Genomic DNA, 18,713 nt, shown 5'->3' on the forward strand with positions numbered 1-18,713 from the left:
CAAAGGTAGTAGACACATATATATATATAATCCTATATTTATAATCCTCGCAAGGAAATGCCTCAAGTTGGGGGCAGGCTAACAAAGAGTGCCACTGTGAAACATTTGTCGGTCAGCGAGAATATGGGCGTGACCTGTACGTTTAAAACTAGTAAAGTGATGTAGATAATAAAGATTTAGAGATCGTTTTAAACCGATTGGTTTATCGCGTACCCTCGGCAGACCGGGCTAGAATCTCTGCGACTCCCACCAGACGTGCAATGAACCGATGTTGATTTTGCTCAAATTCCTCCCATGATGGCTTCGGCATAAGCTCCACGACTTTTTTCACCAAAGAGATGATAGATATGCACCACAACTCCAGGTTATTGCAGTTCAGACTGCAGATGGTGGTGAACGGAGTCGCTGGGTATGAACAAATGCGTGCAACCAACAATTTCACCTCTCGTACCTCCCTGGCGATGAGATCTTCTACATCCCCATACACCGTTGGATACACCTTGTCTCGCCAATCGTTGGCATTGAACTCTAATCTGTACGTATCTTCCAGCACGGTGTCCATAATTTCGTGATCATTCGCCAAAATTTTGCGCAGGTGAGTATAGCTCCATAGAACAGGAGACTCTCTGGCGGCGTTCACTTCTGCCACTAATTTGGCGGGGCATCCGTTATAGATAATGCCCATTAACCGGCGTTTATATCCCCTAGTCCGTATGGCGTCCAGCACAATGGCCAAACCCTCGTGCAATGCGTCTTGGACATCCCTCCAGGCCTGTAATATATTATGGGAAATATATGAATATATTTATTATATATTATAATGTAACTTACCACTTTCATGTGCAAGAAATTAAAATTCTCCCCATGCAAGTTACAGACTGCAATGGCTAGCACTTTCCACCGATTGCCCCGCATTTCCCAAGGGAAATGCATCTAATTCACGACTAAGACAAATGGATCATCAGAATACAATTGTAAATGGCTGACCGTGTTTATCATTCCGGAGGCCAATTCATTGGAATGGCTATCACGTTGAACATGGTTAATGGCATCTATGACTTTCTCTTCTTTAAAGCGGATTATAAATGGTTCAAGCAGGCGGTGCATTTTGAAGAGCAATAGCGAACAGTGTGACCCCTTGTCTTGGCCATATGGTATAGCCTCAGAAATATACCAAAATATACCATCTCATTTTAAAAATATACCGTAAATATACTGAAGAATTCAAGTTACATACATATTTCTCGTTTTTGATCTTCCACACACAATTTTATACGATTGATGAATCAATTTTCTACTTGATTGGCTTAATTTAAGTAATTGCTTTTATTGGATTTCTATATAACGTTGAAAATGAAATTTAATAGATTGATGAAATTGACAAAATATACCGTCGGTTCAATTTTGACCTCAAAAAATACCAAAAAGTATTAAAAATACTTGTTAAATTTTTTCGCGCGATACTATCGCGCGGGCAGGTTCAGTCGAATTTTCAACCATCGATGACATCGATGACGATCTTGATTTTACTGCAACGAAAAATACTGAGTTAAGCGCGACGCTGCCAACCTTTTGGAATATGGTTACACTGTACTAGGGCTACAACTCACGCTCTCCTTACTTCTCTTGCTCTCTTCCTCTTGCACTACAACTACAATTGGAGATCCGTGTTAAATGTTCAAGAAATAAAAAAGAACCGGACTAATTAACAAACCAAACTACCTTGCGGGCTGTGTAATAGTGTTGTTAGGGTTCAGTAATACCCAAAGTAAATCGCGGCAGTAATTAAACAACTTTGTGGCAAGCGTCTGGAGCTAGCTGCCTCCGTGCGTCGTGGAACGAGGGACGCTGCAACAAAAAAAGGAGTGGTAGCTTGGATTAAAATTTAAAAACCGCCGGGTACGTACAATCATCTCAAACGGAGACTCACACAGAATTCAAATTGGACTCTGGCTGGATTCCTTGTTGTTCTGCCATATTTGTGTTTAATAATTTTGCCGCCTTTTTATGTTTCGGGCCCCAAAAAGGCATGGGCGGGGGGGCGGTTAGCCAGCGAGTCGGTTAATAAGAACAACGCAATCGCGTTCACACACACACACGCACGCATTGTATCTGTATCTCTCGTTCACCATCTCTCGCTCTCTCGTTGCCTCCACACCTCTTAACAGAGGTGACAACAGCAGAACTAAAATAGCTAGATTCAGAATAACTTATCATAAGATAAGAATAAGAATTTCATAAATTAAAATCAATCAAAAGTCACCTACTTAAAAATGAATTTAAAGAAGAAAAACCGTTAATTTTAAAAAAGCCAACTTTTTATTATTTTCTATATAAAATCAACCCAATTAGTTATAGTCGTCTATCTCTGTCTTGCAGCTTAGATAAAAGACTTGGACTAAGACTTAAATTCGATTGGAATACGATAATTTTTAGCTTAAAAACATTAAAGAAAAATCAAAGTTGCAAAAAATAATTCTGGCTGGGCTAAAGCCGAGTAACCAGCACTGCCTAGGTTAACTTGTGTGTGTGCTTTCGGCTGCTTTCCGAACCCGCCGCACGAAGAACTTTTACATCGTTCGCTTTTGCCTGCTTGCTTGCCTGCCTTCTGCTGCCTCCGCGTCTCATTCATTTTTCAACCGCCGAAACCACCGCCTCTCTCACCCGCGCGCGGCGTTTTTCGATTCTGATTTTTCTACTACTGTTGCACACACACGCACGCATACATACGGACAGATGTATGTAGATGTATACGTGAGAGTGCCTGCCAGCCACCACCAACACCAGTGCAATCAAGTAATTTTCGTTATACTGGCGTCATAAGAACATACTTAAGAGAATATACATGTGTATGTATGTAAAAACTGCAACTAAATTCCGGATTGGCGGGCGGGGGCGAAGGTGCCGAAACAATTGTGTTTATTTGTGAAATTCGTACTCAACAAAAGAATACCAAAAATTATTAATCAAATGACTTTGCGGTCGACTTTACAATGTGCCTGTGTGTGTGAGTGTATGTGTGAGATATGTGAGCGCGTCTAATCTTTATTGGTGTGTGTGTGCACATACATCCACAGAGTTCCCATTAACGTCATCATCGTGTCATTCTTGTTTGCCTGTCGGTTAGTGGCAGGGCAGGGAGAGACGCAGGGTTGCATTTTTCAAAAATTTATTAATATTACTAGAAAGATGAGAAAAAGTGCAATGCAGAGAGTGAAGGCACCAGCTCTGCTCCGGTGTAAACATAATTTTTACTTCCAGATTTCTGCCTCTTTTTTTCATCTGCCATATGGTTGATGCGGCCCTCCCCTCCTATTAGAACCGTAATTTTGTCGAATTGGACTTTCCACTTCTGGTCAGTTTTCTCTCTCTTACTCTGATTTTTCTTATTTGTATTTTGTTAAACAATTATGAAATGCACACTAATTGGCTGTAATGAAAATGTGCCTTAGTCGCGATCGTTCAATCCTCTCGCATACTCTCTCATTCGCTCAAAATTTGAGAATTAAAAATAAAGAAAAAGACGGCAGCTACCAGGCGGCAGCAGCAGCAGCAGCAATAATTATAACTATAACTCGAGTTTCGGATCTCGGGGGCTATATAGAATGTGAGCCAAAAGGCTAAAAACTTGTATGCGACGCGCCGTGCCGCCTGTACTCGCTTCATTCCTCTCGCTCTTTTGTGCTCTGTGCTTGCTCTCTCTCCCTGTCCGCCTCTTTCCCGTTCATCCGCTCTCTCAGCTTTCATTTTTTGTCTCGTTTCGCTTTATTTTGTACTTACGCTTTGCGATTCAATTCGTTTTTATTGGTTTTCCGCTTTAGGCGGCTGGGAATTGTACGTAGCGTCGTTCGTGCAAAACGTTGGGCGCGCGGTGGAGGGACCTTAGAGCAGCAGGGGAGCGTGGCAGGGGAGGAACTTCGTCGTTGTCGTTCAATGAATAATGAGAGACAATGTAAGGCAAAAAGAGCGTGAGCGTAAGTCTGTGTGTGTGAGTGCACGAGAGCGGCGTAGTGTCAGCGTGAGCGAGAGAGAGGGGAAAAACGAGAACAACAAAATAAAGCAAAACCCATACAAAAGTGCACGAAAAGCAGAAGGCTGGTTGTAGAGAGCGATAGAGAGAGAGGGGCGGGGGCCGCCGCAGAGTGGGAAAGCAAGAAAGATACAACTTTTTTCTCTTTCCTCTTCTGCTGGCAGCCAAAAGCGGAATAAAGAGGGAGAGCGAGAGATGAGAGGAGAGCTCCCCCATCTAGAATCTAGAAGACGGAACGATGCACGCACATTCAGGCCTCTTCTAGATATAGATACAATTAATTTGATTTGTTAGCACCACATCTCTGATCCAATCGAGGGGCCCACTCGCACCCCTGGATGTAGTATGCTGCTCGAAAATTTAAAATTTTGCATGACATCCCCCCACCGCACCCTTTCCAATTGGAAGGAGTTGGAATAGTTTGGTCTTCTTTCCTCGTTTTGCTCTGCCTCTGCCAGCAGCATTGTGACGCAGACTCGGCGCAGCTTTCGCGCGCGTGTGTGTGTGTGCGTGTGTGGCTTTTGCATATATTGGCTGCAAATAAATTTTCGCTTGATTTGCTTTTGCCCCGCGTCCGTGCCGCTTCCACGCCCGCATCTGCATCCACTGGTTCTATCGCCCCGTCCCGTTCCGTCAGGCCATCGGCAAAGGGGAAAAACTGTACCGCGGGCCGTTTGTACATATCGCGCAAACATAAACACCAGCAACAAACTGTTGCTCTCTTTGGTTGTTATTATTACCGTTATTGTTATTTCGATGTCTCCATTTCTTCTTGTTGCAGGTGGTGCCCTCACACCCCCAAAAAAAGGAGTATATGTATAAATATATTTTTTAAGTCCGCTCCTGGAGAGCCCCGCAATATTTAGGCCAACAAGAGGAACTACCTACCTAAATGAACGGTAAGTGAGGAGGGTTTGGCCATTTCTTCAGTCCATCATCTAATATATACAGGGTGGCCATTATATAATTTTACTCTATTTTATTTGGTCAATGTTTTTCGCTAGGAATTTACATACATAGTTTTAGGACAACCATCAGTTCATATACAGTAGAATTCAATGGTACAATCCAATATGTGCATATGCATATTTTGGACATGAGATGATAAACACATGCGGACATACATCTGTATGTAAATCACGGTCGCCACACTTGGCGTTGTTTTTTCTGGTTGGCTCCTTTTTGTATCCCACTAGACTAGAGTGTAACTAACTAGAAGGTTGAAGAGAGAGACCAGATGGATAAGAAGGCAGTGTGAGAGAGGGGATTGTATGAAACATGAATTATTAAAGCTAATCATTTTGGCGATTTTGTAATGAAGGCGTTTTGCTTTTATTGAATTTTGAATTCTTCATCTGGTAACCGTGATGTGCATAAGTGTTAAAACTCCCTAAATTTCTATGTTCATTAATAATTGCTGCTGCTATGATACTTTCTGGTTACTCAACATTTAACACCTGAATCAGTCTGACTTATTAAATAGTTATAGAAATTTAAATATTTGTTGTAATTTCTAATTGCCGTCCATTGCCTTACATTCTAAGATAACACCTCGACTTTGTGTTGTCTTTTGATAAAGCCGGTCCAGATATTTGTATAAACTATCCCGCGGGTCTCATGTCCGCTATGTGCGGCTTTATTGTTTATTTTTTGCAATCGAGTTATTGTAGATATTATGTTCGTGTTGCTTCGTAGAAATAATAGCGTACACAAACTGATTATAAAGTCGATTAAACTGAGCGGATAAAAAGTATTGGACACCATAGAAACTTTGAACCTCGATAAATGTGTTTTTTGTTGCAGTTGTAGTCTTGGAGAAAGATTGAGATTCGGAATGAAAGATAAAAGCGGGATGCCCTTTAAGGAAAGGATAAACGATTTGGCAAGATGACGTAGACTTTTGCGGGTACCGCGAAATACAGTTTAGCTGCCCAGTCGGCAAAGTGAGATTTTTCCGTATTATGAGCACAATCTAACCTGGAACCTGTTTAATATGTAATAAAAATAATATGCATACGTAATGCACCTACATACAGTGGCGAAAAAAGTCTACAAAAGCTCTGTTCGAAGCAGAACGCCGTCAAAATAATATCTATTGTATTATTTTAATAATAAAAATCACGACGTTGTGATTCTTATAGATAATAAGGCTTTTCTGTAACGCCCCGAAACAAATTGTTTATAATTTTAAGTTCTGCAAAGTCAGTAAGAAGACCTTTCTTTGTTCTTATGAAAGTCCTAACAAGCATGGATTGAAGATACAAAGATAATACAAAGATTCCGCGCCATATCTTTTTTTTTTAAATAATACATATTTTGTATGTTGACTTTTGTGGGCCACTTTGCAAGTATAGCAGTCAACTTATTATTTCGTTTTATAACGCGACTTGCATTACAGTTACTTGATACGATGACACCCTGTGTCGTTACTGTTACATTGAGCCATTTATCTTGTTGTGCCTGGCTTCATCAGAATTTTACAAGCCCGCCCGAACACCTCCCACCCCCCACCCACCTTTTTCTTTTTGTTGGGGGCTGACCCGGGAAATATCTTGCATACATGTGTACGTTACTTATGCATGTGTGTAACACACACACACACACACACACAAACATTCCTACCTCACCACAGTTAAAAGTGGCGCCCTTTTCAGTGTCCTTCTCTCCCCCCAGCGCTTTCTTCCTCTCTTTCTCTCTCTCTCGGTCTCTGCAGCCTGGTTCGTTCCCGCCTCTCAAGATTAGTTCGTAACCGCCCCGCCCTCTCCCTTTCAGCTCTGAATTGTGTTTGCTGAATTATTTGCTCCAAAAAAACAATCAAACAGTAAAAGAGAGAGAGGAGAAAGAGAGAGAGAGAAAGAGGAGCGCAGTAATAGCTTCGGGAGGGGCCACCATCTCCCAGTCTCCACTCTCCCGCCTGCTGGCTAAGCAGCCCATAAGCTGTAACTGTAAAGCGCTTAGCAAAAAAAAAAGCGACAACCAGGACCTATGCAAACAGCCCCCGTTCCCCGCTCATGCGCGAGCGCTCTCTCTTCTGTTTGCTTATTCCCCCTTCCCCCCACTCTACCCATTCTCTCTTATTCTCTTCCTGACCATCTTTAATTCGCAGCTCACTTTTTCTTGCACACACACACACGCACGCACTAACACTTCGAAGCGTTGTCTTTAATCGATTTGTACTTCTTGATATTTACATCACCCCCTCGACTGGCCCACATGACTCTCAGCCCTTTGACTGTCCTCCTCTACACACTCCTACATAAGCTGGGGCCCTTCGGATCCCCTCTCTCCTTATTCCTATAAGCTGAGCCTATTGGGTCGCCCTCTCGGCCCTTCGTCCTTCACTTCACACATGACTCCCACTCCCCTTCCCTGCCCACTCCTACATTACTTTCGTAGACCTTCGCATTCTCTCTCTCCCCACCTATCTGTTTAAATTTGCGTGTGTGCGTGTGTGTGGTGTGTGTTTTCGCTCTCTCTCTCTCCAAAAATGTCTATCAAATGCTTGCATACTCTGATTGGATATCTAAATCCTGAATCCATGCCCCCCAGCCCCAAAAGCTAAGGCGAGTCATTCAGCTCGAGCCCCAGCTCTGCTGGAGCCCTGCTGAAGCCCTGCTCCACTCCCTTTTTTGTGTCCCTTGTGTCATTCGGTTTTGCTGCTTTTTGCCATTTACAATTTATATAAAGTTATTTCTTCTGCTGCTGCGTCCTGCTCCTCTGCCGCCTGCCGCCTGCCCCATACTTCACTGCTGCTGCCTGTACTGCTACTTCCCCTGCTGCTGCCTGCCTGCTCCTGCTCCTGCGCCCTTCTCTTCCGCTGTCCTGGAGCAAAACATAGTGGTCTAGATCCAGCTGAGAGGGAATACATATGAATGTGTGTGTGTGAGGGGGAGTATGGGTGCTGTGTGTGTGTGTGTGTGAGGGGGAGTGACAGAGTATTTGTGTAGCGGTGGGGGGAAGAGTGTGCGGGTTGCGGTTCGCTAATGGGCAATTTATATCACTTTTAATGCCCAGCAGCAAAATCAATAAAATGCCCAACATCTTTTTACATAAATTAGTCCTGAGTTCAGGAAAACATATCCATATGTATGTATGTATGTGTGTATGGTTTGTATGACGATTGTTTCTCTGATTGTGTGCGTTTACAGCTCAACTGTACTTGCATAACTCACACGAACACCCAACCACTCACCCGCCCACCCACACACAAAACAAACCCATTCTTACAACATTTTCACATCCACTTCTCGGGATTTGTATTTGTGTTGAAGTTTGTGTTCCATTCAAGGGTTAATGCTCGCTCACTCGCTTGCTCTTCCATGCTGCTGCTGCTGCTCATCTCTGCAGAAATTTGTTTTGTCCCGTTAGGGCCAACAACAACAACAGAAAGTGTTTACTTTGCGACACTGTTAGAATGGTAAGAGAACACTGTTAAGGCACTGTTAAACTTGCAGCAGCAGCATCATTGGGCAAGGGGAGAGGATGTACTGTACTGCTTAACAAGCAGTGTGTCCTGGCCTTGGCCCAAGCAGTCCCGTTTCCAGCGATCCCCATGGGCGCAGTAGATACTGGAATACAAACAATAAAGAAAGCTTCCTTGTTAAACAAAAAAAAAACAGTTACAAACAATAAGAATTACCTTTAAACCTTACTTTTGGACCTTCCTTCTTCCCATTCATTTCAACCGATTTAATTTCTATATATTTCCTGCACTTTCAGGTGAACGATAGACTTGGGAACATTGTCCGTGGCAGCAACTGAAGAAGATCATCAACAAACAACAAGAACAACATCAACCACATGGTAATTGCCCCACCAATTCCCCCAGCCAGCCAGCTCTCGGCAACAGCTCGATTAAGTGACACCTCCACTTCCACTTGCCTTTTTCGTTTGTTGTAGCCACGCTCAGTGAAAGCAGTCGACAGCAGCAACAACAATATGTAGGCGGCACACAGCAGCAGCAGCAGGTGCAACAGCAACAACAACAACAGAATTCAATTCAAGAAAGATTCAAGAACCAGTAGCACCGTCCCATCCACAACTATAAGAACACATTGTTTAATACAAAATATACCACACGGAGGAGGAGCAAAGAGAAGGATTTTCAACATCGGAGTCCCGGACAAGCATGCAGCACGTGAGCGCTGCCAGCTCGGTGCCATCAGTTGTAGCCCCGGTCGTGACCACTGGTGGAACCACCATCACCCTCGGCGGACCGCCGCCCTTGCCTAAATCTGAGAACAAAGAGGATGGCAAACCGCCGCACGGCATAGAAATGTACAAGGTGAACATTGAGGATATCTCCCAGCTGTTTACATACCACGAGGTCTTTGGAAAGATCCACGGCGATGTGGTCAATCATCAGCTGGCGGCGGCGCATGGCGGACAACTGCCGCCGCCACCACCCCTGCCACCGCAGACGCATGCCGTGAGTGCAGCGGCAGCAGCGGCTGCAGCATCCACCAATAATGCCGCTGTGGCGGCTGTAATGGCATCAGCGAATGCTGCTGCAGCAGCAGCGGCGGCCGCCTCGGCGGCGGGAGGCAACGGCCTGCCGGTGGCGACGAGCTCCGGCGGCCAGCAGGGCAGCGCTACGGTGACCACGACCAGTTCGACGGCGAGCAGTGGCAGCGGCAACAGCGGTAGCGGGGGCACCACAACCACGGCGGGTGAGTTGCTTATGCCTAAAATGGAGGGCGGCATTCATGGCGTGGACGGGCAGTCGACCGTGGCGCTGGCCCCAGACGGGACGCCCATTGCGACGGGGACCCATGTGTGCGACATTTGTGGCAAGATGTTCCAGTTTCGGTATCAGCTGATCGTGCACCGTCGCTACCACAGCGAACGCAAGCCGTTCATGTGTCAGGTGTGCGGACAGGGTTTCACCACGTCGCAGGACCTGACACGCCATGGGAAGATCCACATCGGTGGCCCCATGTTCACCTGCATCGTGTGCTTCAATGTGTTTGCCAACAACACCAGTCTGGAGCGGCATATGAAACGTCATTCCACGGACAAGCCATTCGCCTGCACCATTTGCCAAAAGACCTTTGCCCGCAAAGAGCATCTGGACAATCACTTTCGCTCGCACACGGGCGAAACGCCCTTCCGTTGCCAGTACTGCGCCAAGACGTTCACGCGCAAGGAGCATATGGTTAACCATGTGCGCAAACACACGGGTGAGACGCCACATCGTTGCGATATTTGTAAGAAGTCCTTTACGCGCAAGGAACACTATGTTAACCACTACATGTGGCACACTGGTGAGTGTGATTGATTGGTGGGGGCGGACAATGCGAGCGGCGAGCGCCAAAAAGACCAAATACCAAATACCATAAAAAAACAAGCCAAATACCAAATACCAAACCAAACCAAATACCGAATACCAACAAAAACCATACCGATCAAAATATCAATTCAATTCAAATATCGAATATCAAAAATATCGAGTTCAGAGCCAAGTCAAAAGTCAAATCCAGTTCGAAATTATATCCAATCCATATATCTATATAGAGTACAAGAACTACAACAGCCATCACCACATCACACCAACCAAGAACCAATCTATCAATATATGTATCAATATATCAACCAATCAACCAGCCAACCAATACCAATCTTGCAACATGCACCGTCAAAATTCAAATATTAAACAATCAATAGCTTCATCGTGCGTCCTCCGTCTGTCGTCCTCCTTAGACTCTTTCTCTCTCTAATATCTCTATCGCCCATCGCTTGTGCTTTGTCTTCCTTTGAGCCCAGCCTCCCAGCTTCCTACTCTCCTCCTTATCACAGTCCTCCACTGAATGTACTCACTAACGCTTCAGCTAGATGTACGGCGGTTCCCTGTTCCCTGTCCCAGGGGCAGCAGGATCGTCCGTACATTATCCTGCAAACAAATATATATATAAACCTCACGCTCACTCGCTCATACCGCTCATAACATTATCCTTAAACCCCCACCAAATCATATCTCCATCACACAATCCCCAAAACACCAACAAAAACAACAACCAAGAACACAACCACATTCCTGTGCTCTGTTTCTGCAATCCATCCTGCATTCCACACACCGATCTTTATTTTATGATCCACTCCTCTCCACTGATCCACTGATTCCATTGATCTGCACTCCCAATACATTCCACTCTACACCATTGAAATCGACTCCTGATCTCCACTCTCCACTCCATTGATTCTCCACTTTACTGATTCCTCCACTCCATTGAATCTCCTGTTCCTCTCCTGCTCTCCTGATTGATGCCTGTGTAACTACGATCTCTCTCTCTCTCTCTCTCTCTCTCTCTGTCTCTGCTGTCAAACAGGGTGCCCAATGTAAATTAATAAAAAAAAAGAATAAAGTTCGTTGTTGCTGCTTGTCGATTGCCAACGTCTCTGTGTAACTGCGACATTGGTACACACATACAAATCCACACATACACACACACGCGCGCAATTGGAGACAATTTCTCACACACAGACACACACATGAACACAAAGCTTTTATAAATACATATATGTACATACATATAGGGCCTCTGTAACAGTTCAGGAGGCTTTTCTTCGCAAAAAATATCAACTCAAGAAAAGAGAAAGAACTTCACGTTCGAAAAAAAACCAAAAGCATCCTGAAGATCAGCATAGAGTAGAAACAGAGTTGACAGGCACACATCCCACACACATCCACAACACATGCCAACACATCCAGACATCCACACATCCACACACCACACACCACACACCACACACCATACATATATTGCATATCCACAAAAGACCACCACGCCCACGTCCATATGCCCGAATCGCCAGCAGAGCCTCCGTTCGCTTCGTTCGAACCCAACGAAAGCCACGGCGCCAGTTTCACACACCACCACACATTTAGTAGTAGCGGTGCGGGGCGGGAGGGGGGTATACCAAAATTTTACTTTTTTCTATGATTATTAAATGTTTATTTGCAAAAAGTTCAAAAACGTAATACAAAATCTAACGAATTGAAACCTTAGAAGAATACTCGTTATACCACTGTTCCATTAGAAGCACATTCACATTCCCAGATTCCCACGTTCACGAGTGAATGGCAATAATTTTTCTGTTTTCAAGAATTACAATATTCCTCCTGAAATCGCATTACAGCTACTGGTTGTATTTGTATCCCAAAATATTTGAAATTTCCAATCTATATTAATCTAAAAAATGTTTATATTTTAAATGCTGTTGAAAATGGCTTCCTTTTGGGATTTCATCAACTAAAAATTCAGATTTTCTAGTCTCTAGTATCCATTCGCTTATGGGAAATTTTACAGCTTCAGAATGTGGAACGCTAGTGGAACAGGGGTATATGTAAGAGAAAAGAGAACAAACAAGAAGGAAAGAAAGAAAGAATTTTTTGTGTAACAGAAAAGTGCTTGCTGATAAAAGAAGCAAACCCAATACCCTATACGTTTCTATTCTGTTACCCCAATAACCACAGGTCAAACACCGCATCAGTGCGACGTATGCGGAAAGAAATACACGCGCAAGGAGCATCTAGCAAATCATATGCGATCGCACACCAACGAGACGCCGTTCCGTTGCGAGATCTGTGGCAAGAGCTTTAGCCGCAAGGAGCACTTCACCAATCACATACTCTGGCATACAGGTAAAGAGACAAACCAAAGAACCGAACCACACCACACACCACACCACACGCTAGCTCCTAGAACCTTGATTCCCGATATCCCCCCTTATATACATATGTAGCTGCTAAAGGTTCAACTCTGTAAACAAAAATAAAATATAAACACCATACGCTTTGACACGCAAACAAACACACAGAAGTCGACGGCGCACGATTGGTGCACGAGCAGCAGCGATAACGAACTCTCAAATTAGGGATGGGGTGAAAAGAAAAGAAGGCGATTAACCGATTCGATTCGATTCGATTACCGATTACACCACATATCCTTGATCATATTTACAGGATGTATAAGAGGTATAATATTGTATCTTGTCATGCCACATGCCACATGCTACAGCCACACACACACATATACACATTCTTCTCCCCCATCGCCAAGGAGATGTGACGTGTATCGTACTGCACTGCCATGCACCCGTCTGTGCCATGACCAGCCCTGCCTCCGCCCTGACTTGAGGGTTAATGATGAATGATTACTAATCTCTAAACATTTTCTTGATATCTCCTCACACTTTTGCCACGCAAGCAGGCGAGACGCCGCATCGGTGCGACTTCTGCTCCAAGACGTTTACGCGCAAGGAGCATTTGTTAAATCACGTGCGCCAGCACACGGGAGAGTCGCCTCATCGCTGCTCCTACTGCATGAAGACGTTCACGCGCAAGGAGCATCTGGTCAATCACATACGCCAGCACACGGGTGAGACACCGTTCAAGTGCACGTACTGCACGAAAGCGTTCACGCGCAAAGATCACATGGTTAATCATGTACGGCAACATACAGGCGAATCGCCGCACAAGTGCACATACTGCACCAAGACGTTCACGCGCAAGGAGCACCTAACGAACCATGTGCGTCAGCACACGGGCGACTCGCCGCACCGTTGCTCCTACTGCAAGAAGACATTCACACGGAAGGAGCACCTGACGAATCATGTGCGCCTGCATACGGGCGACTCGCCGCACAAGTGCGAGTACTGCCAGAAGACGTTCACACGGAAGGAGCACCTCAACAACCATATGCGCCAGCACTCAAGCGACAATCCGCATTGCTGCAACGTTTGCAACAAGCCGTTCACCCGCAAGGAGCATCTGATCAATCACATGTCACGCTGTCACACCGGCGATCGACCCTTCACCTGCGAGACATGCGGCAAGTCCTTCCCCCTCAAGGGCAACCTGCTCTTCCATCAGCGCAGCCACACCAAGGGCCAGGAGATGGAGCGTCCGTTCTCCTGCGAGAAGTGCCCCAAGAACTTTATCTGCAAAGGTGAGTGGTGCGCCTATGCCGCCCAAAAGTGTGTGAGCACGCGAGACGTGGCGTCAGCATAGTGTCCCCAGCCCCAGCCGTACATCCACAGCCCTGCCCTAGTCCCCAGTGTCCTACCTCCCACAGTTCCCTCACAAACGAAAAAAAACAAGGCAGTGGCCAGTGGTGGGGGTCGTTTCCACAGTTCTAAGGGTTGAGATCGGTACCATCTCCCCTGTTGCCGCCGCATGGCCGCTCTGTGGAAGCGATCCCCCGGCTGCAGTAATCGTAACACAGAAAAACAAACAGAAAATCAAAAATGAATAAAACGAGAGCCCAATAGCCGTTTTCGAAATTCAAGATCCTCGCAGATCACAGATCTTCATGTCGCTTCCATTGTCCGTTTCGCAGGTCACTTGGTCTCGCACATGCGCTCCCATTCGGGCGAGAAACCACACGCGTGCACTCTGTGCAGCAAGGCTTTCGTCGAGCGCGGCAATTTGAAGCGCCACATGAAGATGAATCACCCGGATGCTATGATGCCGCCACCACCCGTGCATCCGCATCCGCAAATACCGGCTGGTGTGCTGACGCAAGTCAAGCAGGAAGTGAAACCGATCATAAGTGAGTCGGCATACACGACTGCGCTAGCGCAAGCGAGTCCCAATGTGCCCAACTTATTCGGTTCTCCTACCGTTTCAGTTCCTCACCACTCGTCGACCACGATGCACACCATCCAGCAGATCACGGCCGGTGCCGCGAGCGGCGCGGGTGCGGTCCAACTGACGCCGGGTCTGGTGCCGCTGGTCACCTCGACGCTGATTTCGCATAACGCTGCCGCCCAGCAGCAGTCGCAGAAGCAGCAGGCCGCTCAGCAACAGGCTGCCGCTGCAGCGGCTGCCCAACAGCAGGCAGCCGCCCAGCAGCAGGCGGCGGCGGCGGCGGCCCATCAGCAGCACCAGCAACAGGTGGCGGCTCAGCATCAGCAGCAGGCAGTGGCCGCCCATCAGCAACAGCAGCAGCAGCTCCAACAGCAGCAGCAACTGCTGCAGCTCTCGATTCAGCAGGCTGCCCATCACCATCAGCAGCAGGAGCAGCACCGTCAGCAGCAGCATCAACAGCAGCAGCAGCAACACCATCAGCAGCAGCAGCAGGGCCACCCGCAGGCGCCCCCACCGCCGCAGCAGCAGCAGCAGCCACCGCCACAGGTGCCTATCGCCTTGATCAGCGATCCCAGTGCCCTCGCCCGTGCTGCCATGCAGCTGCAGCATTTGCCGGCCAATGTCGAACAGCATCCGGTGGTTTACTAACAGTAGCCCCCCCTCCTGCACGGCTATGCTCCCACCACAGCCCACAGTACCAGCAGCAGCAGCACCACCACCTCAACACTAACCACAACGTCGACGGCGGCGTGGTGAGAGCTGAAGCAATCAGCATCATTGATCCGCACCCCCCATCCCATATAAGCAGCTAGTTATACAATAGTTTTTAACAGCGCGCTGGTTACGCGTACGCGTAGATTACAGAACAACAGGACGCTGTATCCTGTATTCCTGCAGTCTTCCTTCTCTCTTTCGTCTCTAACTTTCCCGCCAATCCTATATTCAATACGTCATCCACACCTTCGTCTGCTTCCGCCGCCAGCTTTAACGTGCAATACGAATCATCTCATAGTTTGTTCTCGCCCCTTGGTCTCTATCTCTCTCTCTGTGTATCTTTAATGCTTTGGGCGCTTAGCGTCCATTTTATTCCACGTGTTTTCAACATTTCTGAAATGTGTGCAAGGCGGCGGTTTGCGCGATTTTGTTGTCAGGATGGTGTTTGGTATTAGGAGAGGGGTTTTCCATTTAGCTGTGCTAAATCTATCCATCGGACTTCACTTTTTTCCCACTTTTTGTGAAACCTTTCACCTGGAGAGTTTGTCTGTAACCAGCAGCAGAAGCGCGCCTCATCATGTATTTTATATTGTGTTTCGACTAAGTTATGATTATATTCATATAGAGAGCGACATTCATAGAAGCATCCTCATCAAACGTAACCATATGCAGATACACATACTATACATATAATTATCTTATGTATAAATTATAGTTTGTAAATAACACGCATCAGAATCCTTGGAAATCGATCGAAAATCTACAATCACACATGTATTAGTTTTGCATTTTCCAAGGCGAGAGAATCATATATGTAACACACACTTTCATCGTATATACATATATATATATACATATATTATTAAAACCCCCGCAGTGGATATGCGGGGGCCCCTAAAACCCCAGTTTTAATATCATTAATAACCCTCTGCTGATGATTTTGAGGATGAATGATGAGATAAGACGCATATTGAGCGTACGATTACGATATACATATACAGAAATATGACGAGGAAAGTCTAGGGATAAGTCAAAAGCAACAAAAACTAATGAGAGAAAGAGAAAAGAATAAGGAAAACAACAAATTATTATATTTAATGTTAGTTGAACTACTAAAAGTAATAATTGAGGAGGCAGGATGGATAATGATAAGATTGAGTACGAGATGAGGATCGTACGGCAGTGGACGATAGAGCGGATGAGAAAAATGGAGGATCTGTAGATCGAAATAGATTTTAGTTGGGCGTGTGCCGCCCGCTATCATTATGATTAAAATTACGATTACAATTACGATTATGATATATGAATACTAAAACCTATAACAACAAGTTATTACCCCACTATTAAAGTTAACAAAAACCACAACCACAGTCCCCGAAAGAAAAAAACAACCAACAACCCATACCCCCGCATACATATATACATCTATAGTATATATGAATATGACGACTAGGCACAACTCTAAAATTATAATTAATTATAACCCTATAAACTGTGCTTATGTTGAAAACAGTTGAAAAACAACCACACAACAAGAACACGTTGAAACGAAAGCGAAAACAAAGCGAAACGATAATGAAGAACGCCCCAAGCGCCACAAGCAAAACAACATATCTGCTTTAAATTTTACAAAAACAACAAAAAAACAATATGAAAAATCGAAAAAAAAAATATATATACAAATACAAAACTATTATTAAAGATGAGTCAACATTTTAATTATTTCAAGAAGAAACACCCCACACAAACACACACACACACATTATGCTTCCTTTTAAATGCAACATTTTATACATTTAATTTTTTTAATGGATTAAATGCTTGACATACAATTTTAATATAATTTAAAAATCTGTAATTGTACCACAAATAAACGGCAAATCTAACACTGTTTGTTTGACGACATTTTAAGATGCAATTTCGTTTTATTTAATTGTTTAATTTTTAAAAATAATTTAAATACCGAATATCGACAGACAGCAAAGTGAGAGTTTTTTAAATACACTAAGAATGCAGGGAACAATTGAAAATTGTAACAAACAAAAAATTAACAAATCATTTCATCATATGCAAGATGTTCTAAGCTTAGTTTTAGTGCGAGACTTTTATTTTGAAAGATTTTAGTTTGTCACTTTTGGAATTAGATGATTTTGGCTACAGTATAAACCCACTTAAACACACACACACACACAGTGACACTCGTATGTATTGATGTAGTCGTTTATGCGTGTTAGTTTTTGGTGTTTTTTAAATTTCTGGTGATGTGTATAGAGCGCAGTTTTGAGAATGCATATAGAGTATATAAATACATATATATTGTACGATTATTAACTAATGATATAACGTGTAGCAAGCGAAGGCAATTTTAAGTACCAACCAGAAGAAATTCTATTGTGTGGCAATATTAAAAACGAATGAAATGGCAAACATTAAGATTTATTTGTAAGTTGCGTAGTGAATAAACGTGAGAATAGTAATAGGTGTATGCCTCTCTATCACCCCAAACAAACATAAACACTCTCGAACATATTGATTATTAACAATTAACCGGCAAAGTGCTGTAAATGTTTCCTAAACGCAGCGGGAAGTCTTGGGAAGAGGAAAGAGGAAAAAAGGAGATTTGAGAAAGAAAGCATACGCTTGGAATGCCCCCATAAATTAACATACAATTTAGAAGCAACAAACAAACAGTAACAATACTAAATAGAAACAATAATGTACTATAAATCAGATACAATACAACACTATATATACCTAACAACATATGCCTATACGACAGAAATTGGACAACAAATGAAATGCATATATATATATATATATATATATACGAATATATATTATATATAGAATATATATTGTACAAGTTACGAGTAAAATGTAATTAAAATTGATGACGTAGTAAGCACTAAACAAAAAAGTAATAAAAAAGCAGCAAACAACGCGCAGCATAAGCATACAAAAAAAAACAACCAACTAAAAAATTATTAAAAATAAAGAAATTTAAATTTTCAGAGTTCGTTTGGAGAGAAAGCCAGGGAGCACTGGCTATTTGTAGTGTATTGTAATTTTTTCAATCCTTCGCAGACAATACCCGTATTTTACAATCAGCATACGGTTGTCTAGTGCAGGGGGTATCCAAGTTTTTTTGTGGAAGCCAGAGAAGAAATTGATATCATTATCAAGAACCGATTGTTTCAGATTTGGAAAGATCTGATCGATATCAAACTAATATTTATTTAAATAGTAAGTATAACTGCCATGGGGCATCCATTGTTTCGAAGACACTGCAACTAAACTACATATTTTGTAGTTTATTATAATCTTAGAGTACATGAATATATTATCTTTTCTACATCATTTATTTATATTTAATCGAAATCG

General features: G+C 44.0%; 2 protein-coding genes and 1 long non-coding RNA gene across 16 annotated transcripts; 1 reads left to right on the top strand and 2 right to left on the bottom strand.

Moving 5' to 3' along the window:
• Nucleotides 1-19: 19 nt before the first annotated feature.
• On the bottom strand, nt 20-1,112 carry LOC108163896. The gene is made up of 2 exons (XM_017299415.2): nt 832-1,112; nt 20-772 (listed from the first exon to the last, which is right to left on the bottom strand). Exons 1-2 carry the CDS (start codon nt 931-933, stop codon nt 203-205), a joined length of 672 nt encoding a protein of 223 aa, XP_017154904.1. The 5' UTR covers nt 934-1,112; the 3' UTR covers nt 20-202.
• Nucleotides 1,113-1,637: 525 nt separating this feature from the next.
• On the bottom strand, nt 1,638-2,162 carry LOC117188981. Its single transcript, XR_004473040.1, has 2 exons — nt 1,908-2,162; nt 1,638-1,848 (listed from the first exon to the last, which is right to left on the bottom strand). It is a non-coding gene; the product is annotated as an uncharacterized LOC117188981 (long non-coding RNA).
• On the top strand, nt 1,812-18,066 carry LOC108163045 (gastrula zinc finger protein XlCGF57.1). Of its 14 annotated transcripts, none has more exons than XM_017298105.2 (9): nt 2,619-2,796; nt 4,812-4,929; nt 8,750-8,833; nt 8,930-10,293; nt 12,504-12,671; nt 13,237-13,407; nt 13,492-13,977; nt 14,368-14,580; nt 14,659-18,066. In XM_017298105.2, exons 4-9 carry the CDS (start codon nt 9,159-9,161, stop codon nt 15,264-15,266), a joined length of 2,781 nt encoding a protein of 926 aa, XP_017153594.1. In that variant the 5' UTR covers nt 2,619-2,796; nt 4,812-4,929; nt 8,750-8,833; nt 8,930-9,158; the 3' UTR covers nt 15,267-18,066. The 14 variants fall into 14 exon arrangements, with proteins under 14 accessions (XP_017153590.1, XP_017153596.1, XP_017153597.1 ...); XM_017298106.2 differs by having other exon boundaries at nt 8,930-10,209; XM_017298101.2 differs by lacking the exon at nt 2,619-2,796 and adding an exon at nt 1,812-1,899 and having other exon boundaries at nt 13,237-13,977; nt 14,659-17,815.
• The last annotated feature ends 647 nt before the right edge of the window (nt 18,067-18,713 follow it).

The sequence above is a fragment of the Drosophila miranda genome, chromosome 4, assembly GCF_003369915.1.
Source record: "Drosophila miranda strain MSH22 chromosome 4, D.miranda_PacBio2.1, whole genome shotgun sequence".
Classification (NCBI taxonomy): Eukaryota; Metazoa; Arthropoda; class Insecta; order Diptera; family Drosophilidae; genus Drosophila; species Drosophila miranda.